Genomic DNA, 27,769 nt, shown 5'->3' with positions numbered 1-27,769 from the left:
AAGTGTGGTGGTGCATGCCTGTAATTCTAGCTGCTCAGGAGGCTGAGGTAGGAGAATCATTTGAACCTGGGAGGTAGAGGTTGCAGCGAGCAGAGATTGCGCCATCGCACTCCAGCCTGAGTAACAAGAGCAAAACTCTGACTCAAAAAAGTTTCATGATAAACAGAAGCTGGTCCGCAACCCCAGACAGCAGGCTCTGGGCCGCCAGATGTGCACAGTTACTTCCCAGGCATTCGCAAGTGCAGCTATTTCAGGAGGAGCCCCCAGCCCCCAGCAGCAGAGGGGAATGGCCACAGGCAGGAAACGGGGGTTGGGGAGCCCAGTGAAGGCAGAAACAGGAAAATCCTGCTGGGCGCTCCTCATGCCCTGCTGCCTTCCCCAACCACCCCCCTGTCCCAAGGGTGGGTCCCAAGAGAGAACAGAGGAGAGTTTGGAAGAGAAGCTGGCCCTGGGGAGGAGGGAGAAAACCAGACATCCATGCAGGAGAGAAGGAAGTAAACACGGCCGCAGTAACCCTCTGAATATTGCTCTGCTGGGCTCAAGGCTGAGCGACATCTGGACGCTGCTGGACATCTGCAGCTCTGGTCAATAAACACACTGCATCCCAGCCAGAGGACTCTCCTCCGTAGACACTGCCTAACCCTGGGGCTGCTCAGCTGAGCTGGAGGGGAGTGGGCCTCAGTCCAAACCACAAGGGTCACCCCTCGCCAGCCTCACATCGAAAAGGGCCACCACAGTCAAGGCGGGCCGCAGGCGAGGAAATTCCTCAGCAGGCCCCTCACCACCCCCAACAGCCCAGGTCTGCCGCCAGGAGACTGCTGAGGGCTGGATGACTGTCCAGGGAGAGGCAGAAGCCACAGGATGCCATGGGGGCGGCAGAGCACCCAGTGGCCTTTATTATTAAATGAATCTCATTCTTCCCTCAAAGCAACCCTGGCAGATGTTTTATTATTTCCAATTTTTTCCTTTCTTTTGTGTGTGTGTGTGAAACAGAATCCCACTCTGTCGCCCAGGCTGGAGTGCAGTGACACGATCTTGGCTCACTGCAAACTCCACCTCCTGGGTTCCAGCGATTCTCCTGGCTTAGCCTTCCAAGTAGCTGGAACTACAGGCACACACCACCACACCTGGCTAAGTTTTGCATTTTTAGTAGAGACGGGGTTTTACCATGTTGGCCAGGCTGGTCTTGAACTCCTGACTTCAGGTGATCCGCCCACCTTGGCCTCTGAAAGTGCTGGGATTACAGGTATGAGTCACCGCGCCCGGCTTTATTCCCAATTTCTAGGTGAAGAGGCTACAGCTGCACACTGACAAAATGGCAGCACTGGTGGCAGGACCAGCATCCAGTCCACCAGAGAAGCCTGAGTGGGGCTGAGCCCTCTTGCCAAGGGGAGGAGGGGACCAAGGCGCTTGCAGATGGACGAAGAGCATCCAGCTGCGTCAAAAGTCCCAGGTTCAGGCCGAGTGCGGTGGCTCACACCTGTAATCCCAGCACTTTGGGAGGCTGAGGTGGGCAGATCCCAAGGTCAGGAATTTGAGACCAGCCTTGCCTACATGCTGAAACCCCATCTCTACTAAAAAGTACAAAAATTAGCTGGACATGGTGGCACAGATCTGTAATTCCAGCTACTCAAGAGACTGCGGCAGGAGAATTGCTTGAACCCTGGAGGCAGAGGAGGTTGCAGTGAGCTGAGATCGCACCACTGCACTCTAGCCTGGGCAACAGAGCGAAGACTCTGTCTCAAAAAAAAAAAAAGTCCCAGATTCTAGTCCCAGTTCTGCCACAAACTTGCTGGGTGTCCCTGTGTCCCTGGATCTCAAAGGAACATTGATGTCTAAGATTCCAGGAATACAACACCAGGATTCCCACGACAGACAGAAGAAAGCTGAGGGTGGACAACGTCAGAGTTGGGAAGCAGTTCAGAGAGAGGATACACACCAGAAACTCCTCCTGAGGAAGGCACTGGGGGAGCTGTTCCTGCAACAGGGAGGCTGGAAGTCAGACCTCAGGCAGGACAGTCAACCAGCCCCACCCCTCTCCTTACCTACTACCCAGGAGGACAAGGGAACTTCTCTCACAAGAAACGAAAGTGCTGGTTTTACAGTTCCTAGGGTGGAGGGGCCACACCCAGTCGGTCCTGTCCCTCTCCACCCTGGACCCGGTGTCAGACCTTCTGCAATGCCCCCGGACAGAGCCAGGGTGGAAGCAGGAGAGACAGACGCCGGCCCTACCCACTCACCCCAGCCAGGCAGGGACAGAGACAGGGCGGGTTTCTGAGTTGAATGGGGGGCCTTTGTTTAGAGCGTGCTCTATTGTTAGCAGTGCAGGAGGAAGAAGCCAGCTCAAGAGACTGCAGGGACAGCCCAAGGACAGGAAGAGGGGTGACAGGCCCTGGAGAGGGGGTACAGAGGACCCTTCCCCATCGGGCCCAAACCAGCTAAGAGTGTGAGCAAGTAATGAGGCTAGATTGGGTGCACCCCTACCCTTCATTCCTGCCTCCTCTGCACAGCCAACCCAGAGCGCTGGCACCCGGCACCCTAGGTCCAAGGCCGTCCTGGCAGAGTGTGGGCCAGCTCTGACATTAAAAATAGCCCCACCAGAGCTACACCAGGCTCCTTCCCCAGCCAGCACCTGCCAAGGACAGTCAGCACAGGCACAACCAGGCTGGACTGCAGGGCACCAAGTGCAAAGACCACAGCTGGAAATAAGGACAGGAACAGGTCACCCCAGAGGCCATGCTGGAAGCAGGCTCAGAAACATGGCATTTGGAGACAGAGGAGCAGGGCAGAGCAGGGCAGGGCTGGGTCCCCCAGAGGTTCCTTAGGCCAGAGGCTAGCACCCTGTGCAAACATGGGTCCCCAGGCTCAGACAGTGACAGAGGATGCACGCAGGATTTGGAGTGAGGAGAGGGGTCCTTCCAGCCCCAGAACTCACTGGCTATGCCCTTGGGCAAATTACTCAATTTTCTTAAGCTTCCTTTTCTCATCTGTAAAATGGAGATGATCAAGTGACTTCTTTTGTCACTGTGACTCTGGAAGCCCTCCGTCCACAGGAAGGGCATGCATTCTCATACTAGAAGAACAAAGGTGGCAGAGGAGGCAAAAGCCAGCTGATGCAGTGGCTCATGCCTGCAATCCCAGCACTTTGGAAGGCCAACGTGGAATGATCATTCGAGCCCAGGAGTTTAAGACCAGCCTGGGCAACATAGTTAAGACCCTGTCTCTACAAAAAATAGCCGGGGCCGGGCGTGGTGGCTCACACCTGTAATCCCAGCACTTTTGGGAGGCCAAGGCAGGCGGATTACGAGGTCAAGAGATCGAGACCATCCTGGCCAACATGGTGAAACCCCGTCTCTAAAAAAATAAAATAAAATAAACTAGCCGGGCATGGTGGCACGCCCCTGCAGTCCCAGCTACTATTTCGGAAGCTAAAGCATCACTTGAGCCCAGGTGATTGAAGCAGCTGTGAGCCAAGATCACGCTGCTCCAGCCTGGGTGACAGAGCGAGACTGTCTCAAAAAAAAGGTGAGGGCGGCACAGAGACCTGCCTGGCGGTCTGTTTGGGGGCAACCTGGCTGCTTTCTGACCCCTGAAATGGGGACTTGGTAGGGAGCTGCCTCCCAGGCCCTGGGGAGGCGGAAGGAACATGGCTGAGGAGCAGAAGGGGAGTGAAGCTTTGCTCAAGCCAGGTGGAGACACGAGGCTGCCCCCGTGAGTCCATGCTGCCTCCTGCAAGCCAGGGGCAGCTGCACAGCCAGGCCCCCACACAGCAGTCCCAGGGGGAGGCTGGGCTCAGCGGGGTCTCCACCCCCACCTTCCCCGTGCTGTCCCTGGCTCCCGCTGAAGTCTGGCCAGCAGTTCCAAGCACAGACACAGAGACTCTAGAAAAGTGCAGAGAGACAGACAGGACTGCTTCCCTTGAGAGCCTGTCTCCCACTCAAGCTGGGGCTTCCCAGGGAGACCTCTACCCTCTGGCTGGCAGCTCCAGGAGGGAACTTCCCGCAGACTAGAGCTTCTCTGGCAGACACTGTGGTCTCCATCAGCAAAGTGGTCCATTTCAAGAGCACAGAACTGAAGCAGGAGCTGTGTCAGAGAAGCTGGTCTTAGGCTTCCGGAGGAAAACCCTCACTTCCAGTCTGGAGGGCAGCCCGGGCTGTGGCCTGAGGATGAGCTGGGGCTGGGGGAGGCTCGGGCCTGCCGACCCAGCTGCTGTTTGTTTTCCTCCTTCTGGGCTCCTTCCCAAAGCAAACAACAAACCCGGCTGGGAAAATGAAGGGGATTTGTAGGAGAGGGAAATGCCACGGCCAAGTGGCTCTACCCAGGCACCTCTATGCTCCCTTGGAGAGGGCTCCAACTGGAGCACCATTCCCTGCTGGTGACCCCCGTGGGCAGATTCCCAAACCAGCTGACAACCCCAAAACGGGACTCCTGGGAATGGAAAAACACTTCACCCAACACCAGGAAACAACAGTAAAAGGCTGACATGTGTTGGTGACGTACAACACACAAGCACTCTCATTCCGCTGCCTCCAACCACCGCCAGTGGGGGCTGGGGCAGCCCGGGGTTCACGCGCAACCCATTCTTCAATCACAGCAGCTCCGGCCCCAGCTGACTGACACCCACTACCTGGGGAGTGATTCTGCAGGGTGTGATTCTGCAAGGATCCCTACATGACCCTCTTTTGGGACAACCTATCTGTTTATTATACAACACATGCTGGAAAACCAGGATTGGAATAAAGGTTTGGCTAAAATGCATTACTGTAGGCAGGGTGCAGCGGCTCACCTCTATAATCCCAGCACTTTGGGAGGCCAAGGCAGGTGGATCCCTTGAGCCCAGGAGTTCGAGACCAGTCTGGGCAACATGGCGAAACCCTGTCTCTACAAGAACATGCAAAACTTATCCGGGCATGGTGGCATGTGCCTGCAGTCCCAGCTACTTGGGAGGCTGAGGTGGGAGGATTGCTTGAGCCCAGGAGGTGGAAGTCGTAGTGAGCTGAGATCGTGCCACTGCACTCCAGCCTGGACAACAGAGTGAGATCCCATCTCAAACAAACAAACAAAAACTGTTACTATATACAGAGCATGAGCTCGTCAAGATCAAGGCTCACGAATAAAAGGATGCCAAGGAAAGAGGAAGCGACAAGGAAAGTTGCCTTTTAGGATTATGGGCAATTTTTTTCCTTTTCTCTTAAATGTTTCTAAACTTCCCAGTTTTTGTTTTTGTTTTTGTTTTACAATGATCAGATATTACTTTTCTTTTCTTTTCTTTTTCTTTTTTGAGACAGAGTCTCGCTCTGTTGCCCAAGCTGGAGTACAGTGGCACAATCATGGCTCATTGCAGGCTTGAACTTCTGGGCTCCAGTGATCCTTCCGCCTCAGCCTCCCAAGTAGCCAGGACCACAGGCACATGCCACCATGCTCAGCTAATTTTTTTTTTTTTTTTTTTTTTGAGACAAGAGTTTTGTTCTGTCGCCAGGCTGGAGTGCAGTGGGGCGATCTCGGCTCACTACAACCTCTGCCTCCTGGGTTCAAACGATTCTCCTGGCTCAGCCTACCAAGCAGCTGGAACCACAGGTGCACACCACCATGCCCGGCTAGTTTTTTGTATTTTAGTAGAGACAGGGTTTCACCATGTTGGCCTGGATGGTCTCGATCTCCTGACCTTGTGATCCACTCGCCTCAGCCTCCCGAAGTGCTGGCGTTACAGGCGTGAGCCACCACATCCGGCCTTTTTTTTAATTTTTAAAGAGATGGGAGCTTGCTATATCACAGACTGGTCTCAAACTCCTGGCCTCAAGCAATCCTCCTGCCTCAACCTTCAGAGTGACTGAGATTACAGGCCTGAGTCACTGCCTCCAGCCAGATACTACTTTCTCAATCAAGGGAGAGGAGGAGTCTCCCCTAAAGAAGCAGCTTATTGATTGCCAAGCCCCTATCCCAACTCTGCCCTGGTCCCTGTCACTGTCTCCATAGTGGGGAAAGACACAGAAAGTTGAGTTTCAGCTGGGTGTGGTGGCTCATGCCCATAATCCTAGCACTTTGGGAGGCTGAGGTGGGAGGAATGTTTGAGCTCAGTACTCCAAGACCAGCCTGGGCAACATAGCAAGAACCTGTCTCTACACAAAACTTTAAAAATTAGCTGGCATGGAGGTGCATACCTGTGGACCCAGCTACTCAGGAGGCTGAAGTGGGAGGATCCCTTGAGCCCAGGAGTTCAAGGATGCAGTGAGCTATGATCATACCACTACACTCCAGCCTGAGCAACAGAGTACCTACCTCAAAAATAAAGGAAAGGAGGCTAGGTGTGGTAGTTCACGCCTGCAATCCCAGCATTCTGGGATGCCAAGATGAGTGGATCACTTGAGGTCAGGAGTTCAAGACCAGCCTGGCCAACATGTTAAACCCCCATCTCTACTAAAAATATAAAAATTAGCCAAGCCTGGTGGTGGGCGCCTGTAGTCCCAGCTACTTGGGAGGATGAGGCAGGAGAATTGCTTGAACCTGGGAGGCAGAGGTTGCAGTGAGCCTAAATCGATCCAGTGCATTCCAGCCTGAGCAACAGAATGACACTCCATCTCCAAAAAAAAAGAGCCTGGGCATGGTGGCTCACACCTGTAATCCCAGCACTTTGGGAGGCTGAGGTGGGCGAATCACAAGGTCAGGAGTTCGAGACCATCCTGGCCAACACGGTGAAATCTCATCTCTACTAAAATACAAAAAATTAGCCACGCATGAGGGCGGGGAGAAGAGAGGAGGAAAGAAAACTGAGCTTCCTGCCCTGAGGGCCCCGAAGGCCAAGACACCAGGAGGCTGAGCACGGGGGAGTGGTCCTCGAGCCGTCCCTTCAGATCTGGCAGAGAAAGTCGCCGCACAAGGAGATACTCCATGTCCACAGATTCAACCACGTCCCAGGAGAGGCCTCTCAGTGTCACTTGCGGAACACAAGCCCTGGTGGCCTGCCCAGCCACACTGCTTTTCCTCTTCACAGGGGTCATGGGGCCAGCTCACAGATGCTTCTCCCTCTCACTGCCAGGCTGCTCTTCCCGCAAAAGATTCAAGATAAGGAGTCTCCCCAAAGGGCGGTGATTCCTGCCTGGCCTCCCTGCCAGACAGGACGGCCCTCATCAGAGAAGAGTCAATGCTGCGCCTCCGCCTCTCCCTCTTACCCCTCAACTCAAGATCTGTCTGTAGAAGGCAGAAAGCCCTTCCTCCCATCTAGGCTTCGTCCCTTCTGTAAGAGCATCGTGCTGTAGCTCTCATGTCCTCAGGGGAGGCGGAAACCTGCAACCTCATGCCCTCTCGGTAGCAGTCAGTCAGCAGGACAGGGTGCATTCTCTTTTCCTCTGTCTCAAGTCCCATTAGCCTTCTCCACAATCAATCATCCCCAGGCCCAGGGTCCCCACCTGCCCTCATGGGATGCAGAATGGTAGTGGCAAGCTTGGTACTCCGGCTGCACCATCACATAAAGAGAACCCATTTCCCAGACCCCAAATCCACGCCCATTCTGGTGTCAGATGTCCAGCTGGCAGCAACGCCAGAACCAGGCAGGTCTGGAGGACAATCTGACACCAGCTCCTCCCTAGAGGGCCAAGGCTCTGGCTGACAGGCAGCACGCATGCCCCCTACCTCCATCACCAGAAAGGCCCTCCCGGCAGCTGCCTATCTCAGGTCTCTTGGGCTCCAGAGCAGAGGACAGCCAGTTCCCCGTCAAGAGCAGCCTGGCAGCACTGCCTGGCCCACTCCAGCAGGGCATTAGCCCAGGCCTAAATCAGACTCCCGTTTCTCTCCACTCCCCACAGAGCAGCACCCCGTTATCTTGGCACAACCCCAGCCTCCAGCAAAGCAGGCAACTCCCACCTCTTACACAGGGACAAGCCCAAAACACCCATGGTTCTACCTAAGTCAAGCTAGGAGGCAGCACAGCTTTGACCCCGGCCTCCTGTTTCCTGCTCAACCTCCTCCCAACACTCACCACAGCCCTGCCTTACGGAGAAGCCTCCTCCACTGGGAACTAAAGATCAAGCCACTGGGGAGGTTTCAGAGGGCTGCTGGCCGGGACAGGTATCACTCGTGCCTACCAAACCTGCCCTACATTCACCAGCCACATTCTTTATTCTCTTCTCAGCCAGAGGCTCTCAAAAGGGAGTGCAGAAACTTCCACTCACACCTGTAATCCCAGCACTTTGGGAAGCTGAGGCAGATGGATCACCTGAGGCCAGGAGTTCGAGACCAGCCTGCCCAACGTGGCAAAACCCTGTCTCTACTAAAAATACAAAAAATTAGCCAGCCATGGTGGCCCGAGCCTATAATCCCTGCTACTTGGGAGGCTGAGGCAGGACAGTCACTTGAACCCGGGAGGTGGAGGTTGCAGTGAGCCGAGATTGCACAACTGCACTTCAGACTGGTGACAGAGCGGATTCCATCTCAAGAAAAAAAAATCCTTTTCAGAGCTACATGAGGCAATACGGCAGGATGGGTTCTGGGCTTGGAATCAGGGCCCAAATGCCAGTCTTGGTGCTGCTTGGGTCTCACTGTACGACCCTGGGCAAATTACTTAAGTTCCCTGAGTTTCAATTTCCTCATCTGTAGAATGGGGATAATGATACCCGCTTCTTTTTTTCTGAGACAGAGGCTCACTCTGTAGCCCAGGCTGGAGTACGGTGACACAGCTCACTGCAGCCTTGAGCTCCCTGGACTCAGGTAATACTCCCACCTCAGCCTTCCCAGTAGCCGGGACCACAGGCTTGCACCACCATGCCCAGTTAATTTTTCTATTTTTTGTAGAGACAGGGTTTTGCCATGTTGCCCAGGCTGGTCTGGAACTCCTGGGCTCAAGCAACCTGCCCCTCTGGGCCTCCTAAAGTGCTGGGATTACAGGTTTGAGCCATCGAGCCTGGGCAGCCTTAAGTTTGAAGTGAGACTAGCTAATGAAAGTGCTTGGTTTCTGTAAAGTCTTACCTTGATCTTGAGTTACCATTTGTCAAGTACTTACAGGGCAGATAGGTATTAGTATTCCCATTTTGACAAAGAGGTCACTGAGGCTCAGGTAATGGAATGAGGGACAGAGGTGGGTCTCAAACCCAGCTCAGTTCAAGCCCAAAGCCCTGTGCTCAGAACTGCCCCACCATCCCATCTCTCCAAATAAACAGTCCTTCTGTAGACTAGTCAATGGACCGATCTCATCCTAAAGTGGCTCCAGGAAGGGAAAAAGGCTGGCAGCCCTAGCCTGTCTTTTCTTGTTCCTATGCACTGAATTCTCAAAGCCTCAGCCCTGGCATTCCAAACAGAAGTTCCAGAGGGAATGGGGTGGAGCCAGGGTGCAGGGGAGGGGTGGAGTGGGTTCGGGAGGGCTCAAGTCACCCAAGCTGGGCTCCATCTAGCAAGAAATGACTAACTGGATCCTATCTTCTCCTCCTCCCCCGCGCCCCCAGTCCAGTCAGTGGCCAGTTTTCACCAGGCATCTCCTAGCAGTACTTCCTCAGTAGTATCTTTTCATCATAGCCACAAACCAGATTAGCTAAACTAATCATTTAGCCAACACAATTACAATGCCCTCCCCTCCTCCACCTTGGCACGGAGAAGAGGGAAAGCAGGTTATTTTTGCCCAAACTCCGTGCCCTGTTGCTCCCCAGAGGCAGGCAGCACCCCTTTCCCCAGCAGAAAAGGATCTGAGTTCCCACACTGGCTTCCCCCTGGTCCAGGGCTGTGCATGATCCCCACCCAGGACAAAGGGGCTGAGTCTGGCCCCCCAGCCTCAATCCCCCATCTACAGCAAAGAAAGAGGTGGCAGGCTCTTCCCCTCCAAGCACTCTCGATCCCCAGTTCTGCAATCTTTCTCCCACCCCCAGGACTGAGAGAGAACCCAACTCTTATATTCCCTCTCTGTTCCCAAGGCTGGGCTCCAAATCCTGCAAAATGACCGCACTTAGGACTTTTTAAAACCAGGGTAGAAAGCCTGGTGACGACCCCCAATTCTGGAGGCGGGGTCTCAGGAAATTGGGAGTAGGGAAGGAGGTGGGGGCGGTGGGGGGGGGCATTCACCTCTCCTGAGGGAGTCTAACATTGAAGAAACCTTCCCCTCCAAAAGCCTTTCTCCAGTCTCACTTTCCCTGTCAAATTCTTTCAGGAAAGGGGATAGGAAAGGTCTGCCCAGGCCTCCAGAAAGCATGCACCTTCATAATTCAGAAATCAAATGGAAGGCAAGCCCCACAGCCTCATGCTCTTCTGCCTCAATTACCAGCCAGCTAAGTAATGTGGGGGATGGGGTAGAGAAAAAAAAAAGACAAGAACATCCATTCCCCCCACCTTCCTAGCTTGGCCCAGCCCTGCCCCACCCCCATTCCTGGGGAGGGGGCAGAGCTTGAGAAAGAGCCACTCACGCAGGCCATGTCTGAGGGGGTGTGGTGGTCCCCGGAGGCAGGAAGAGAAAGAGAAGGAAGAAGCTGCTTCCCCTCTCGGCCCTTTCCACCCACCCCACCCCGGCCCCCACCTCAGGCCCCTGGGGCGCAGCTAACAGGATGGATGTGGGGGCAGGGAAGCCAGGGTCAGAGCGCAGGCAAAGGCCCAGGTTCAGCCGGGGGCCGGCTGGGGGAGGGGACTTTGCACCAAGAAGGACCTCCTAAGCCTAAAGGAAGTTCTGGGCAAGGAGACGGGAAAACCCCCAGAGAACGCTGCTGTGAATACTTCCTCCTGCAAAGTTTGTTTTGGGTGATTTTTCCAACAATAAGAGGTTAGAAAAGAAGACGATTCCTGTTCCCCTACCAACACTCTGGCAGCCACAGCTACTGGAAACTGGGCCAGGTGACCCTGAATGCTTCACTCGTGCACAGACCCCTCCCCCCAGACCGAGCCACGGGTGCCAAACACCAGCTGGACACTGGGCCGAGCCGTGCACCAGCCCCCACTGTCACTCCATCCCACCTCTGCTGGAGAAGCCAGAGCCGGGCACCCACTGGAGTGGAGGGAGGCGCCGCAGGTAGTATCGACGAGGCTCCGGGAGCTGGAGGGCTGGGCCTCTGGACTCCGTGCGCTCACCTGCTCGGCAGGTGGGGCCAGCGTCACTGGGAAAATGTGCGCTCGGCCCCCACAGTTGGGCAAGCTGGGCGCAGACAATAGGGCCCCACCCAGGCCTGGGGGAGTAGAGAGGGAGGGAAAGCGAGGATGACGCGTGGGGTGGGGTGAGGGTGGCCCCAAAGAGACCAGCGGCAGCAAGTTTCCCAAACGGTAAATTACTGACTGCAGCGAGAGCCCTGGGACGCAGTCAAAGCAGGGCAAAGTCTCCCCCTCCAGCTCAGGACGAGAGTCAGGGACGCGGCGTCGGGCGAGCTGTGCGGGCCCCGGGAGGGGCGCGACCCCCGAGGCATCTGCCCGGAGCCCTCCCGCCCTGCTCAGATCTCCCGCTCGCGGAGCTCCTAAGCGCGCTCGGCCCGAACCGCGCGCCCCCCCAGTCGCCGCGCCCAGGACCCCAGCGCGCCCCCTGCTGCCAGTGCAGGGTGGCGCTCCATGGCACCCGCCCTCACCTGCCCAGAGACTGCTGGGACCGGCCCCGCGGCCGCTCGCCACCCCTTCTCTCCCCATCGATACCTGTCCTCGATCGCCCGCACCTGAGTCTGGGGCCTGGCCGGCCGGGTAGAAATCGGGCCGGGGTGGGAGCCGGCGCGGACAGCGAACTGAACTCGGCGCGCTCGGGCGGCGGCTGCTCCGGACTCTGGCCAAGGCAGCAACTCAGTAACCGAACAAAAGGCGAAGAGACCTGACAGCCAAGCCACGCCCCTCGCCACCTCGAAACTCCGCCCCTGGGGGAGACGCCCACCCGCTGATGCGAGCTCACTGGCTGTCTCGCCTGACTGTCCCGTCAAGGGGTGGAGCCTCGCGTCCAGTCCTTCTCCACGGCCGCCTCTGTTTATCCGCTTGCCATTGGCCCCAGGGACTGCCAGTCGGCTCTAGGGATGGACTCTAACTTGAGATCTCATCCTAACACTTCACCAATTGGCAGATAGAAAGTTACTTTCTCCTGATTGGGCAAGGGACTGTCAGTAAGACTAAGGAAAAAAACCAATGGAAGGTATGGGGTGTGTCTTGCCCCACCCTTGCTCTGAGCAGGTGAGACTCACTACTCTCCCCTTCCCCCTACCTGTCCAACAGGTAAGTCAGGGGATACCAAGGGAAGGGACAGACGCCTTCACCAGCCAGCCAACTCAGCGTCAGGCATGATGCTTCTTTGGGCTTATTCATCCTTGCCCCAAAGTGGTAATAACATATTTGTATGGCATTTCATAGGCTTTGTGCTGGGTTGGGATTTTTTTCCCCAAAGATGGAGTACTTCTGGGATTCAGAATTAGAAGGCCAGGGTTTGTGTTTTGCCGCTTACTATGACCTTAGACAAGTTACTTCACCCTTCCCGCTGTTTCTCCTCATCTGTAAACTGGGTACATTAGCCATATCTACCTCACTGGAGTATGTGGGGATTAAATGAAGTCAGGTTTGTGGAAGCACTCAGAAACTGATAAAGATTAGAATTTAAATTAATGGTATGGGTTTTTTGTTTTCGTTTTTCTTTTTTAATTCTCGTGACAGCTCTGAAAAATAGGACTAGAAAATGATCCTCATCGTAAAGATGAAGAAACCGAGGTTCAGAGAAATCACAAAACTACAAAGTGACACACCCCAAGCTAGAACCACCTTCCTCTCATTTGAAGGACCACCAAATCAGCTGTTCCCCTCATGGAAGAAGAGCATAGACATAAAATGTCAAGGCAGTGGGGAAGGGGCAGAGAAAAGGCACAAGATAGAGACAAGATAGAAAAATTGGAGGTGAGATAGAACAACTGCTTGGCCCAAAAATACAGTATTGGTGTCAGGAGGCTTTGGTGGGCTTGGAAACATCAAGCTGCAGATCTGAAGGAAATCCAGCCCTAGCATGAAAGAAACAGGGCAGGCGGGGTGCACTGGCTCACGCCTGTAATCCCAGCACATTGGGAAGCCGAGGCGGGTGGATCACCTGAGGTCGAGAGTTTGAGACCAGCCTGGCCAATATGGTGAAACCCCGTCTCTACTAAAAATAGAAGTTAGGCTTTCATGGTGGCAGGCACCTGTAATCCCAGTTGCTTGGGAGGCAGAGGCAGGAGAATTGCTTGAACTTGGGAGGCAAAGGTTGCAGTGAGCCAAGATCCTGCCACTGCACTCTAGCCTGGGCATGACAGAGCAAGGCTCCATCTCAAACCAAGGAAAAAAGAAACTGGGCAGCATACCCCTCCACGGTGGGAGAGCCTGGAGTAGAGATCAGAAAGAATTTCTCAGCCAGGTGTGGTGGTTTGTGCCTGTAATCCTAGCACTTTGGGAGGCCAAGGTGGGCAGATCACTTGAGGTCAGGAGTTTGAGACCAGCCTGGGCAGTGTGGTGAAACCCTGTCTCTATTAAAAATACAAAAATTAGCCAGGATGGTGGTGGGCACCTGTAATCCCAGCATTTGGGAGGCAGACACAAGCAGATCACCTGAGGTCAGGAGTTCGAGACCAGCCTGGCCAACATGGTGAAACACTGTCTCTGCTAAAAATACAAAAATTAGCCCGGTGTGGCAGTGGGCATCTATAATCCCAGCTACTCAGGAGGCTGAGGCAGGAGAATCGCTTGAACCCAGGAGGCAGAGGTTGCAATGAGCCAAGATCATGCCATTGCACTCTAACCTGGTGACAGAGTGAGACTCTGTCTCAAAAAAATAAGAACTTCTCATAGGCAGCTTAAGAAGACAAGGACACTTCCTTTCTGTAGTTGATGATGTGAATCCTGCTTATGCTGCTGGTGGCTGTATGGTGTGTCAAGGGCCCTACAAACATTCCTTCATTCAGCACTTGAGTATTGAGTGTCAACTGTATGTTAGGCACTGGTGAATACAGAAAGTAAAACCTGGTGACACAGAAAATAAAAATCTCAACCTTCACTGAGCTCATAGAATGATATGCAGAAGGAGCCTGTGGGTGGGTGCTGGGGGAATGGTGGTTTAGAAAAGGGTCCCCCATTTGGGCCGGGCGCGGTGGCTCACGCCTGTAATCCCAGCTACTCGGGAGGCTGAGGCAGGAGAATTGCCTGAACCCAGAAGGCGGAGGTTGCGGTGAGCTGAGATCGCGCCATTGCACTCCCGCCTGGGTAAACAAGAGCGAAACTCCATCTCGGGGCGGGGGGGGAAAGAAAGAAAAGAAAAGGGTCCCCCATCAACAAAGCTCTACAGCCTCAAAGCTAGCACACAGGATGGGCTGGATGAAGGTACCTTAGCAGCATCCTTGACCATTTTCCCCACTGGAGAAAGGACTGGCAGCTGAATATTCTCCCTTCTGAAGTCACGCCATCCAAGAGCAGGGCCAGGGACATATGGACATCCCTGGACTAGTGGCCATCCCATACCCAGAGCCACTGCCCTTTGCTTGTTTCCCCAACTTCCCCTCCTCTAGCTTACCTCCCTATCTTTATCCCTGCCTTACCCCTGCCCCATCCACCTGCTTGTCACCCTGTCACATAGAGCTGTGGCCAGGCCACAGCTGGGGAGAGAAAGGGCTCACAATCCTGAACTGCTGAAGCTGCCGGGGTTTCATTTCTTCCCCCTCCTGCCCATCTCCCACCTTCCCATTTCCACACAGGCACACAAACATACTTCCCGGCCCCAAGCCTGGCCTAACTCCTTCCCATTTCTCCTGACCTCAGCAAACAGGCAGGGTAGGGCTGGTTGACTGCAGAGAGGGGTGGAGGAGCCCATGTGGGTGGAGGAGCAGAAGTAACGCTTCAGAATAAAGCCTGCGCTGTGTGTGTGTGTGTGTGTGTGTGTGTGTGTCCCCAGAACATGTTGCAACACACCAGCCCCAGAGCTAAACACACAGGTTGGGACTGGTGGAGGCACTACCACAGCAGCAGCAAAGACTGGGATTAGAGCTGAGTCCCTCCTCCCAGATCAAGTGATTCTCTTCATATTTATTAAGCACCTACTATGTGCCTGACAGGCACTGAGGATTCATCTGTGTCTGAGAATACAGAAAAGAATCAGAAGTCACATTTCCTAGCATCAGCTGTCTGCATAGGGGATTTGGTCTCTTGGGAGGGGGAGGTATGTAGGGATAGGATTGGGGGTTGCTCTGACCACAGTCTCCCCTGTAGCTTGAACTTGAAGGAAAGGCCCCAAGGTCATCTTATCCAGTCCCCTGCCTGCAAACCTTTAAAGGTAAGAATTCTCTGTATGACAAAGGTCCAGGAAAGAAGAGCCTGCGGCCTCCCTTATGGTGAATGCCCCCGTCTCTTTGTTCTAATGTCCAGACTCGATTACTATTCCTGCAGTTTCAACTCCTTCCTCTTGCCCAGAGCTCAGTGGAAGCAGAGTCCGTGCGCTGCCAAAAACACATATGGTTAACTCAACCTTGCGGCTTGCTAGTGCTTCAGAGTAGAGAATGTAAGGGTACCACATGGCCCATCCCAAGCTGCTGCAGAGACAGAAGTAACTGGCGCAGAGGGGTTCAGTGAGGGGCTGTGGAAGGGAGACTCGTTTCTTGAGGAGGGTGCACACCTTCAGCCAGTGTCCAGGACCACCAGGCCACTGTCCTCTGCTTGTCTCACAAGCCCATCATCTTCCAGAAGGCCTCTGGGCCATACAAGGAGATGGTACAGTTTCTGTTCTCCCTTCAAACATAGTCCTTAGTCTGTGGGGGCCCTTTCCCCAGAGATAGGCAGAGATTTAGATCTACGCAAGCCACATACACAAACATAGATGCACACAAAACCTTCTATGCTCACACCTCAGGGATATACACTTGCGGATGCAGATTCAGATACACAAACACCAGCTTTCTCTCTCCAACACACACACACGCGCGTGCACACACACACACACACACACACACACACACACACCTTCTTCCCACCTCTTCAGCCTCAGGTAGCCTAAGACATGACCACTTATATAAAGGGGAGCCCAGGGTAAACAGCTGTGTTGCCAAACTTCAGGCTGATCATGATACCTTTTCATCACCCATAGCCTCTTTCCCGGGTCTTGCAGCAGCAGAAAAGGAAATCACACAATGGGAGGTTCTTCCCAGATGGCAGACTTGGAAGAAAGGCAATGCAGAAAGCTAGAGGCACCTTGGGCGTGAGCCATCTCTCAGCCCAGAGGCAAAGCCATCCTTTTTTTTTTTTTTTTTTTTTTTTCTTAGAGACAGGGTCTCACTCTGCTGCTAAAAATAGAGCACGGTGGCAAAATCACAGCTCACTGTAGCCTCGAACTCCTGGGCTCCCCCCTGCCCCACCTCAGCCTCCTGAGTAGCTGACCATAGATGCCACCACTCCCAGCTAATTTTTTTTTTTTTTTTGTAAAGATGAGGTCTTGCCATGTTGCCCAGGTTGGTCTGGAACTCCTGGTTTCAAGTGATCCCCACCTTGGCCTTTCAAAGTATGAAGATTAGAGGCATGAGCCACCACACCTGGCCAGAGCCATCCTAGACCCAGGGAAGAGGATTTCTCTCCAGGTCCTAGCCTTTAAAAGGCCTCCACACTAGCCCTCCTGGGGTTACCCTCTCCACACAGGGGCAAAGGGACAGAGGAGCCTGCAAGGACTTCACATCCCTTCTAGACCACATTCCAGGGACAGTACCAGCAACTCTGGAGTTCCCGCCCAGCACTGACCTGACTTTTAGGTCTGCAGGTCCCTGGCTCTGGTCCTTCTCCCCAGAAGCACAGTGGCACCAGTGCTACAGTATATGGACACACCTGGGCCAAACTAGGGGCATAAAAGGGGGCAGTTATGGCTGGGATGGGGAGATAGAGGCAGCATGGACATGTGGGCTAGGGAATCTCCATGCATGGGCTGGAGGCCCTTGTGACGCAGGCAGAGCTGGAGGTGGGAAGGAAAGGGAATGGCCCAGCATTCTGCACGGGCTGCCGCACCCTGACAGTGAGAACCTGGGACTCCGTCATGGACTTTCAGGTCATCGTGGGGGTGTGTCTGTCAAGGTACATTGGACCTAGCAGTTTGGGAGCGTGCTCCATTTTTTTGTTTTTGGGGTTTTTTTTTTTTTTTAAGATGGGGTTTCACCATGATGGCCAGGCTGGTCTTGAACTCCTGACCTCAGGTGATTCACCCACCTTGGCCTCCCAAAGTGCTAGGATTACAGGCGTGGGCCACCGCGCCCGGCCTTGGGGTTTTTTTTGAGCCAGATCTTGCTCTGTCATCCAGGCTGTAGTGCAGTGGTGTGATCTCGGCTCGCTGCAACCTCCCTCTCCCAGGTTCAAGCGATTCTCGTGCTTCAGCCTACCAAGTAGCTGGGATTCCAGGCACGCACCACTATGCCCAGCCAATTTTTGTAATTTTAGTAGAGACATGGAGTTTCATCATGTTGGCCAGGCTGGTCTCCAACTCCTGACTTCAGATGATCTGCCCGCCTCGGCCTCCCAAAGTTCTGGGATTACAGGCGGGAGCCACCACGACTGGCCTGGGAGTGTGCTGTGTAACTTACCTGGATCTATGGCTTGTGGTCTCATTTGTACTCCTGCCCCTGCCCACTGGCTTTGGGGGTGGTGCCTCATTCAGGGGGCCCTCTTCAGGGCTCGGGGAGGACACAGCTGCAGAAGAGCCTGCCAGCTCCCAAACTCTGCTGGCAGGAGTGGGCCCAAGCATGGCCAGAAGCTGGGAAGGAAGCAGGACGGTGCAGGGCCCTGGAGGGAGGCTGGGGGGGTGATGGTCTCCTGCCTGTTTTCCTGCCTGTCCAGGGAGGGGCCTTGAGGCCAAAGGCTGCCCACAGCCTGGTCCTATGGGCGTGTATCTCTTAATTACAGACGTAGCTCCAGCGACACTTTACTGCAAGGAGTGTGGGTGGGGATGGAATGTCAGAAGGAAAACAGGAGGTAAGAAAACAGAGATAGGACGGGCCAGAAATAGCACAGGCCAGGGTGAGACAGCAGCGGCCAGTGGTGCTGGAGGGAGAGGCTGGAGGAGGCTGTCCGGACTCTCCAGAGAATGCCTGTCCCAAGCTGCCCCTCCTTACCTCCCCAAGCCCAGAAAGCTGCAACTCCAGGACTGCTGTCATCTAGATCCTGCTCTGGAGCCAGTTCGCCGACTCTCTAAGCGACATCTTCCTCCTGAGTGGTTTTGGAGGTGGGGAGGGGTGACTGAGCCCTTGCCACCTGAGTCACCTGCTTCCTGCTCCTGGTCTGGGCGACTCCACACACAGGCTAACACAGCTGGGGCCCCACCCGCCTTGCCAGCCTGCAAGCTCTTCCCAGAGCCAGGAGAGATGCCTGCCCTGACAAGGCGTGATTCCCATGGAGAGGCCATCTCTCCCACGCACACACACAGCCGGAGGCAGCCGACTCTCCCCAACCCGTGCAGAGCTTTGGGAAGAGGAAGAAGGCATAGTCTAAGCAAAGCCCCCTTTTACCCGCATCTATGAAGAAACTAAGGCTGGAGCCAGAAGAGGGACTTCCCTAAGATCACACAAGCAAATTCCTGGCAGGGCTGGGGCTTGAACCTTGGTCTTTGCCAGCCAGTTCACCTCCCCCACCAATGTAGGTCTCTTTCCAGCCCAGGGAAGGCAAAGGCAGGCAACAGTCGGGGAGTAGACTGAGAACCGATTTTGCCGGCTGGATTTTGTCAGCCCGAGGTGTGACTCCAGGGGAACTTGGAGTTAGAGAGCCAGGGCTGGGGGAGGGGTGGGCAGCTCTTCGAGGTCAGCGACCAAGGCCTTCTTTCCTCTAAGCTGACAAGTGGATGGAACTGCCCAGAGCCTCCGCCCGCGATTGTGCAAAGAGACCCTTCCCCACCCCCATCTCTCGCCCTCCCGCCCTCTGCCTCCCACGTCTCTCTAAGCGCTGGACTCCACCTGGCTGAGAACTGGGACAGGACTCGGTGGCCCTTAGCCTTGTACTTTCATCCCATCTTTCTCAGTCCCATCCCACAGCCCCCGAGGAATTTGAAAGTTGAGATCCTTGAATATTTCATCAGCACTTAAGCCTCCCGTGAAAGCAGCAGCCAACTTACAGCTCATAGAGCATTTCTGGCCCCAGCAGAGAACCTGGAAGCAGCCAGGGGGAGGGGAGGGCGCGTGGGGGAGGGTGAAGCCTGGGCCGGGGCCGCTGATAAGGGCAGATGAAGAAGGCTGCTGGGACCAAAGTGTGTGAGCTGGGGAAAAGGGGCTCCAAGGCCGGGGACAGTTCCGTTTTTGAGGATACAGATGTATTTTAAAATAAGCAAACTGTCATTATCAAAATAATTGTGCTCGAGGTTAAAGTCATATGACAGGGTTTTCTGACTTCAATCCTGCTCCTGTCTCTGTGACTGGGTTGATAACCTCATTCAGAGATAATGTAAAAAATTTTAATGGGAGGGGTTTTTCAAGGGCTGCAAGGCCCTCAAATGACTCCCTACTGCCTGGGACCAGGGAAGAAAGGCCAAATTCCCCAGATAGATTGGCTGAATCTTGCCTCTTCCCAGCCTCCTCCTCCAGGAAGGCCAGGAGGATTTAGCCAAGTAGTCAAGGGAAAAGAAAGGAATTTGTCTTGGCTACCCCTTCTCTCACCCCAGAAACACAATATCCCACCTTTATTCTGAAAAAAGAAAGGTGAAGTCTGGGCATGGTGGCTTACAGCTGTAATCCCAGCACTTTGGGAGGCCGAGGCGGGTGGATCACAAGATCGAGACCATCCTGGTCAACAGGGTGAAACCCTGTCTCTACTAAAAATACAAAAATTAGCTGGGCATGGTGGTACGCGCCTGTAGTCCCAGCTACTCAGGAAGCTGAGGCAGGAGAATTGCTTGAACCTGGGAGGCGGAGGTTGCGGTGAGCGGAGATCGCGCCATTGCACTTCAGCCTGGGTAACAACAATGAAACTCCATCTCAAAAAAAAAAAAAAAAGAAGAAGGCTGGGTTCGGAGGCTCATGCCTGTAATCCCAGCACTTTGGGAAGCTGAGATGGGTGGATCACAAGGTCAGGAGTTCAAGACCATGAAACCCCGTCTCTACTAAAAATACCAAAATTAGTTGGGCATGGTGGCAGGCACCTGTAATCCCAGCTATTCGAGAGTCTGTGGCAGAAGAATCACTTGAACCTGGGAGGCTGAGGTTGCAGTGAGCTGAGACCTCGCCACTGCACTCTAGCCTGGGAGACAGAGTGAGACACCATCTCAAAAAAAGAAGAAGAGGAAGAAGAAAATGCACTTAATACAACTAATTATATCATGCCTTAGTCTAGCCTACCTCAGATGGACTCAGCACACTTCAGCCTACAGTGGGGCAAAATCGCCTAACACGAAGCCTATTTTATAAGAACTTGTTGAATATCTTGGCCGGGCATAGTGGCTCACCCCTGTAATCCCAGCACTTTGGGAGGCCAAGGCAGGCGGATCACTTGAGGTTGGGAGTTCAAGACCAGCCTGGGCAACATGGTGAAATCCCGTCTCTACTAAAAATACAAAAAATTACAGGCTTGGTGGTGGGTGTAATCCCAGCTACTCCAGAGAGTGAGGCAGGATAATCGTTTGAATCCAGGAAGTGGAGGCTGCAGTGAGCCAAGATCCTGCCACTGCACTCCAGCCTGGACAACAAGAGCGAGACTCTGTCTCAAAAAAAGAAGGAAAAAAAAAGAACTTGTTGAATATCTCATGTACCGTATTGAATACTATACTGAAAATGGAAAAAGAGCGCGGTTGTTTGGTTCCTCGAAGTACAGCTGCTACTGAATGCTTATCACTTTTATACCATCCTAAATTCGAAAAATCCGATGATGAATCATGAATCATAAGTAGGGGACTGTTGTACAGTATCCGAATGTGGAGGGAAGGGTAAACAATCAATCTGATCCTCCCAGCTACCTCAGTTTCCCCACCTGAGTCACGGGCATGAGGTATTCCCATCCCCAGGGCTGTTTGGGGGACAGAAGAGATGCTATCCAGGCACCCTGGCGCCAGCTGGGACCCAGGCAGGTAGTGATTATGGGGTGATGTGTCCACAGGTCAGACCTGGGGTTGAGGATGGGGCTGGTACCAGGGGGCTGTCCCCAGCCCTCAGCACACACCCATCTAATTCCCAGGTCATCTTGGAACTTGTGAAGGGAGCTGGGCAGGGCTGCGCCAGCCTTGCTTACAGTGAGCCTCAGCCCTGGGGCCCCAATCCAGACTCTCTGGGCCTCAGTTTCCCCATCCACAAAACGGAAGCCATCTGCCAGGGATACCCCTAGAGACAACAGAAGGCCTGAAGCAAGCCCCCAGAATGGGAAACTTTCCGGGAGCTGAGCCCTGTGGCTGCTGGGACCTCCCCAGTCAGGTTGAGCTATTGGTTCCAGCAACAACTGGCCACAGCCTTCTCACATCGGGGAGGGGCCACTCTTTGTCCCCAAGGGAGATTCTGTTCTCCCGGAGACAGAGCACCAGAGTGAGACTTCAAGAACTACTTTTCCTTTTCCTTCCTTTCTTTCTCTTCTTTCCTTCCTTCCCTGCTTGCTTGCTGTTCTTTCTCTTTCTTTCTCTCTTGCTATTTCTTTCTTTCTTTTTTTCTCTTTATTGAGAAGAAGTCTCACACTGTCACCCAGGCTGGAGCATAGTAGCACGATCTTGGCTCACTGCAACCACCATCTCCTGGGTTCAAGTGATTCTCCTTCCTCAGTCTCCCGAGTAGCTGGGATTACAGGTCTGCGCCACCACATCCAGCTAATTTTTGTATTTTTGTAGAGATGGGGTTTCACCACGTTGACCAGTCTGGTCTTGAACTCCTGACCTCAGGTGATCCACCCATCTCAGTCTCCCAAAATGCTGGGATTACAGACATGAGCTGTGCCCAGGAACAACTACTTTTCAAATCTAAGAGTGGAACTTCTTCTGCTGGAACTTACTAAATTTGCAGGGAGCCCAGGGGACTCCCTCCCACCTCCTCAGTCTTCACTCTCAGGATTCAGGAAGTTGTTAGTCTAAGTGATCCCAGCAACTCTGTCCCAGGCTCCCCTTCATTCATTTCTTCCTTCTTTCCTCCCTTCCTCCTTTCTTCCTTTTATTTTCTTTCCCCCTCCCTTCCCACTCCTTGCCTCCTTCAGCAAGCTGAGCTGTGGAATTATAGGGGATTTTTTTTTTTGAGACGGAGTTTCACTGTTGTTACCCAGGCTGGAGTGCAATGGCGCAATCTCGGCTCACCACAACCTCCGCCTTCTGGGTTCAAGCAATTCTCCTGCCTCAGCCTCCTGAGTAGCTGGGACTACAGGCGCGCACCACCATGCCCAGCTAATTTTTGTATTTTTAGTAGAGACGGGGTTTCACCTCGTTGACCAGGATGGTCTCGATCTCTTGACCTCGTGATCCACCCACCTTGGCCTCCCAAAGTGCTGGGATTATAGGTGTGAGCCACCGCGCCCGGCCAATTTTTTTTTTTTTTTTTTTTTTGAGACTTACTTTGTCACCCAGGCCCAGGCTGAAGTGCAGTGGCCTATTCTCGGCTCACTGCAACCTCTGCCTCCCAAGCTCCAGTGATCCTCCCACCTCAGCCTCCTGAGTAGCTGGGATTACAGGCACACACCACCATGCCCAGCTAATTTTTTGTATTTTTAATAGAGACGGGATTTCACCATGTTGACCAGGATGGTCTCAATCTCTTGACCTCGTGATCCACCTGCCTCGGCCTCCCAAAATGCTGGGATTACAGGCATGAACCACCGCACCCGACCCTGTCTTTTTTTTTTTTTTTTTTTTTTTGAGATGGAGTTTTGCTCTTGTTGCCCAGGCTAGAGTGCAATGGTGCAATCTCAGCTCACTGCAACTTCCACTTCCCAGGTTCAAGCAATTTTCCTGCCTCAACCTTCCAAGTAGCTGGAATTACAGGCACGCGCCACCATAACCGGCTAATTTTGTATTTTTAGTAGAGATGGGGTTTCACCATGTTGGCCAGGCCGGTCTCGAACTCCTGACCTCCGCCCCCCAAAGTGCTGAGATTACAGGTGTGAGCCACTGTGCCTGGCATAATTTTCCTATTTTTTGGTAGGAAAATTACCATGTTGCCCAGGCTGGTCTCGAACTCCTGGGCTCAAGTGGTCCACCCACCTGAGCTTCCCAGAGTGTTGGAATTATAGGTGTGAGCCATGGTACAGGGCCATGTAGGGGATTCATCTCCACATCCTGCAGCCCTCCATCTCCTCTCCCTGGCCCCAGCTAACAGCCTAAAATACCAGGTTGGCTGGGCGAGATGGCTCATCACGCCTGTAATCCCAGCATTTTGGGAGTCCAAGGGCTGTGGCTCATGAGGTCAGGAGATTGAGACCAACCTAGCCAACATGGTGAAACCCCATGTCTACTAAAAATATAAAAATTAGCTGGGCATGGTGGTGGGTACCTGTAATCCCAGCTATTCAGGAGGCGGAGGCAGGAGAATCACTTGAACCTGGGAGGTGGAGGTTGCAGTGAGCTGAGATCACACCACTGCACTCCAGTCTGGCAACAGAGCAAGACTCCATCTCAAAAAAAAAAAAAAAAACCAGGCCAACCCCTATGAGCAGGGCATTCTCCTCCTTCTCTGAGCAGCACTGATTTATCGAGAAAATGTCCAAACCCAGCTCAGTCACCCACCACCTCAAGGAACCCTGGACAAATTGTCTCTTATTCCTCAGCCCCACCTGGAGTGGAGGGGAACTGACATCTACATCTCAGGACTATTTTAAGGGTTATCAATAATTTCTCAAGAGGCCTGGCATGGTGGCTCATGCCTGTAATCCCAGCACTTTGGGAGGCCAAGGGAGGAGGATCACTTGAGCCCAGGAGTTTGAGACTAGCTTAGGCAACACAGCAAGACCCTATCAAAAAACAAAAAAATTGGGCTGGGTGTGGTGGCTCACGCCTGTAATGCCAGCACTTTGGGAGGCCGAGACGGGTGGATCACAAGGTCAAGAGATCGACACCATCCTGGTCAACATGGTGAAACCCCGTCTCTACTAAAAATACAAAAATTAGCTGGGCATGGTGGCGCGTGCCTGTAATCCCAGCTACTCAGGAGGCTGAGGCGGGAGAATTGCCTGAACCCAGGAGGCAGAAGTTGCAGTGAGCCGAGATCGCGCCATTGCACTCCAGCCTGGGTAACAAGAGCAAAACTCCGTCTCAAAAACGAAAAAAAAAAAAAAAAGAAATGGAGACCATCCTGGCCAAATGGTGAAACCCTGTCTCTACTAAAAATACGAAAAATTAGCTGGGTGTGGCGGTGCACACCTGTAGTCACAGCTACTTGGAAGGCTGAGGCGGGAGAATCGCTTGAACCTGGGAGGGGGAGGCAGAGGTTGCAGTGAGCCGAGATAGTGCCAGTTCACTCCAGCCTTGTGACACAGTGAGACTGTGTCTCAAAAAAAAAAAAGAAAGAAAAAGAAATTAAGTGGGTGTGCCAGTATGTGCCTGTGCTCACCGCTACTCGGGAGGCTGAGGTGGGAGGATGGCTTGAGCCTGGAAGGTGGAGGCTGTAGTGAACCATGATTGTGACTGCACTGCAGCCTGGGTGACAGAGCAAGATACTGTCTCAAAAAATAATAAGCTGCCAAGTGCCTGGCACACAGTAGGCACTTAGGACAGGTGGCAGCTCTGATTTCCTTAGGATGGAGTCTTCCTGCAGCATCTCTCCAAGTCTGGTCCTACTGCATGAGGCCAGCCTCCCCAGAGCCCTTCTGGTCATCCCTAACCTACCCATTATACCAAGATTCTAGGACTGGTGAGGTGCTGGGTGGGGTGTGGGAGCAGATGGGGAGGTGGCCGTCAGGGTCAGAGGTGTGGCTTAGGTGAAGCTGTCTGGATGGGTGGAATCGGGACAAAGGGCTGGAGGGCCCCAGAGGGCCCACACTGGGACTGACTGGGAGTAGGTCTCACCGGTTTGGGGAGCTGACTGGGCTATGGGGAGACGCTGGCATCTGGGGAGGCAGGAGGGGCTGGCGGCTCCCTGGGAAAGGGGAGCTGAGTAAGGCAAGGCTGAGCCAGTGGCCTGAGCTAAAGGGCTGAGTGGTGCCTAAGAGGGGCGGGCCTCCTCCGTAACACACAGGCTGCTTCACCCCACACTCAGACACCACGCTCAGATGCGCACTTGCACAGCTACCCACACACTTCAATCGCAACCCCTCCGCGTCAGATCCTTTCCCACCTCCGCATCTGCCGGACCGTCTCCTTTGTACATTCTGCCGTTTTTTGTTTACAGCCCGCCTCCCCGCCGGCACCTAAGCCCATGTGGGCCTGGCGTTTGGCCTGCTCCGTTCGCTCTTCCATGCCCAGTGCCTCAAGATGCTGGCACATAGTAGGTACTCAATAAATATGTGCTGACTGAGTGAATGAATCCCTCTAAAAACACATTTCTTCCCAACACTTTGGGAGGCCGAGGCAGCTGGATCACCTGAGGTCAGGAGTCTGAGATCGGCCTGGCCAACACAGCGAAACACTGTCTCTACCAAAAATACAAAAATTAGCTGGGTGTGGTGGGCACCTGTAATCGCAGCTACTCGGGAAGCTGAGGCAGGAGAATCGCTTGAACCCAGGAGGTAGAGTTTGCAGTGAGCTGAGATTGAGCCACTGCACTCCAGCCTGGATGACAGAGCGAGACTCCATCTCAAAAAACAAAACAAACGAAAACACCCTCATTCTTGCACACCCGCAGGCACACATTCACACCCAGACCCGCACATCCACGCAACACAAGCATGCGGGCACTTTTAGACCCACACCCAGCCGTCCAGATTCCAAAGCTCCTGCTCATGGCAGGTTCACATCTGCGCAGACATGCAGAAGCACATCCCGCTCCCCACCCTCTAAAGGTCCAGCCCCTCCCAGAAACGGGCTGGGCCTTGGACCTGACAACACAGCAGCTTGAAAGAGGTGGGGTGGGGCAGGGCCACTGTGCACCCGGAGGCTGTCAGGAAAGGCTACCACTGCAGATGTGTTTCCCTATGGGGGAAGGAGTGAGGTCACCGAGCCCTCAGCCCTTTTTCCAGACTCAGACTCTGCCCTTCCAGCTCCCATCCTGACCAAACCAAAGGCCTAATGGAGGGGTTTGGGGTGGGGCAGGGAGTCCTCCTGGGCACAGAGGTGGACAGGGCCCAGGCCAGTTCGTCTGGAGAGAAGGTAGGGGTGGGGCAGTGAGAACCTGCCTTCCCAGCCCTGACTCCACCTTCAAGTAGGAAGACACCTCGGCCGCCCTGCCCCCGGGAAGCTGGAAATGTGGGACAGAGCTGTCACCCGGATGGCCTTGGCCCTGGGTTCCTCCCAGAGAGACCCCCTTTGCCCCACCTACCTGCTGTGGTATAGGGGTGGGTATCTGGCAGTGGGTCCCAGGCTAGGAGGTAGCCACCAGATACCGTCATTGCCCGCACACTTCCAGACCCTCTACCCCTGGAACCCATGTAAAATCGGTCAAGAGGGGCCTGGCTGTCCCACCGCACCCCAAGAAGCCCAAAGTAATCAAACCACATCCCTGGGGCTCCTCTGGCTGTGAAGCTGGGGCCCCAACTCGGCTCTGGAATGGGGGAATAGGGCAGCGGCAGGGCCACTTCCCTCTGACTCTAAGGAAACTGCGTCAGTAAATGCCCAGAAAGTAAACACCAGGAGCAAATGTCCTTGGCCCCCTCCCACACTTGCCACATTCCCCGAGGGAAATGATCCTGAACTAGGAAAATACAGGACTTTCCATCTCAGAAATCGGAAACCACCGTCTTCCCAGGCCTGGGGAGGACTATGTTTTCATGCCCCCTAGCGGCGGGTCTGCAGAGTGTCCGCAGAGTGTCCTCTTACGCCCCCTGGTGGCGAGTCTGCACACTGCATCCTCCCTCACACAAGCCTCAGACTCGGGGCACCCATGCCCCCTCACCCCACATTTTACAGATGAGGGGGCATGGGTGCAGAGAGAGGGAGGGAAGGACTTGTACTGTCACAACTGAGCTCCGCGGAGACTGGACCGCAAGTGCTATCACTCATTCAACAGCACTTATTGAGCACCTACTGGTCAATAAACATTTATTGAACCACTAGACTCCTAGTCCAGTGCTCTTCAGGACCCTGGAGGACCCTCTGCAATTCAGTCTGAGACTCCAGTCAGCAGATGGAACCTTCTCGTCCAGGAGACTGTCCAGGTGAGGGGCTCAGCGGTGAGGAGGGCAGATCCCGTCAGCCCACTTGCCAACCTGCAATGCCACCACCATCCTGTGGTCCAGAGATACAAAGAGGCAGGATGGGTCTGGGGCGCAGTGCTCACGGGTGGGGCAGGACAGGGGTCCGGTCAGTGTATCCATCTTTTTTTTTTTTTTTTAGACAGAGTATTGCTCTGTTGCCCAGGCTGGAGTGCAGTGGCACAATCTCAGCTCATTGCAACCTTTGCCTCCCAGGTTTAAGTGATTCTCTGGCCTCAGCTTCCCGAGTAGCTGGGATTACAGGCATCTGCCACCATGCCTGGCTAATTTTTGTATTTTAGTAGAGAAGGGACATCTCACCATGTTGGCCAGGCTGTCGAACTCCTGGCCTCAAGTGATCCACCCACCTTGGCCTCCCAAAGTGCTGGGATTACAGGTGTGAGCCACCGTGTCTGGTCCATCTTGTTTTTTTTTCTTTTTTTTTTGAGATGGGGTCTCCCTCTGTTGCCCAGGCTGGAGTGCAGTGGCATGGTCTCAGCTCACTGAAACCTCTGCCTCCCAGGTTCAAGCAATTCTCTGCCTCAGCCTCCTGAGTAGCTGGGATTACAGGCGCCCACCACCACGCCTGGCTAATTTTTTATATTTTTAATAAGAGATGGAGTTTCACCATATTGGC

The 27,769-nt window shown here is 54.0% G+C and overlaps 1 protein-coding gene across 18 annotated transcripts in view; it reads right to left on the bottom strand.

Moving 5' to 3' along the window:
• JUP (junction plakoglobin) overlaps positions 1–18,120 on the bottom strand; it is a 36,276-nt gene extending 18,156 nt beyond the window's left edge. For 4 of the 18 annotated variants that reach the window (XM_078373614.1, XM_035300546.2, XM_035300548.2 and 1 more), the window contains exon 1: positions 11,587–11,729. Coding sequence is in view for 4 of the 18 variants with exons in the window: in XM_078373610.1 (XP_078229736.1) it covers positions 11,240–11,366 (127 nt within the window). In the remaining 14 variants the exon portion in view is untranslated. Of the gene's footprint in view, positions 1–2,045; positions 2,179–10,923; positions 11,437–11,522; positions 11,730–18,020 lie in introns of those variants that run through there. The other 14 variants (XM_078373615.1, XM_035300547.3, XM_035300549.2 and 11 more) reach the window with 6 other exon arrangements.
• Between the last annotated feature and the right edge of the window lie 9,649 nt (positions 18,121–27,769).

This window comes from Callithrix jacchus, chromosome 5, assembly GCF_049354715.1.
Source record: "Callithrix jacchus isolate 240 chromosome 5, calJac240_pri, whole genome shotgun sequence".
Taxonomy (NCBI): domain Eukaryota; kingdom Metazoa; phylum Chordata; class Mammalia; order Primates; family Cebidae; genus Callithrix; species Callithrix jacchus.
Note: the sequence above shows the minus strand (reverse complement) of the source record. Positions and strands in the feature narration are given on the sequence as shown.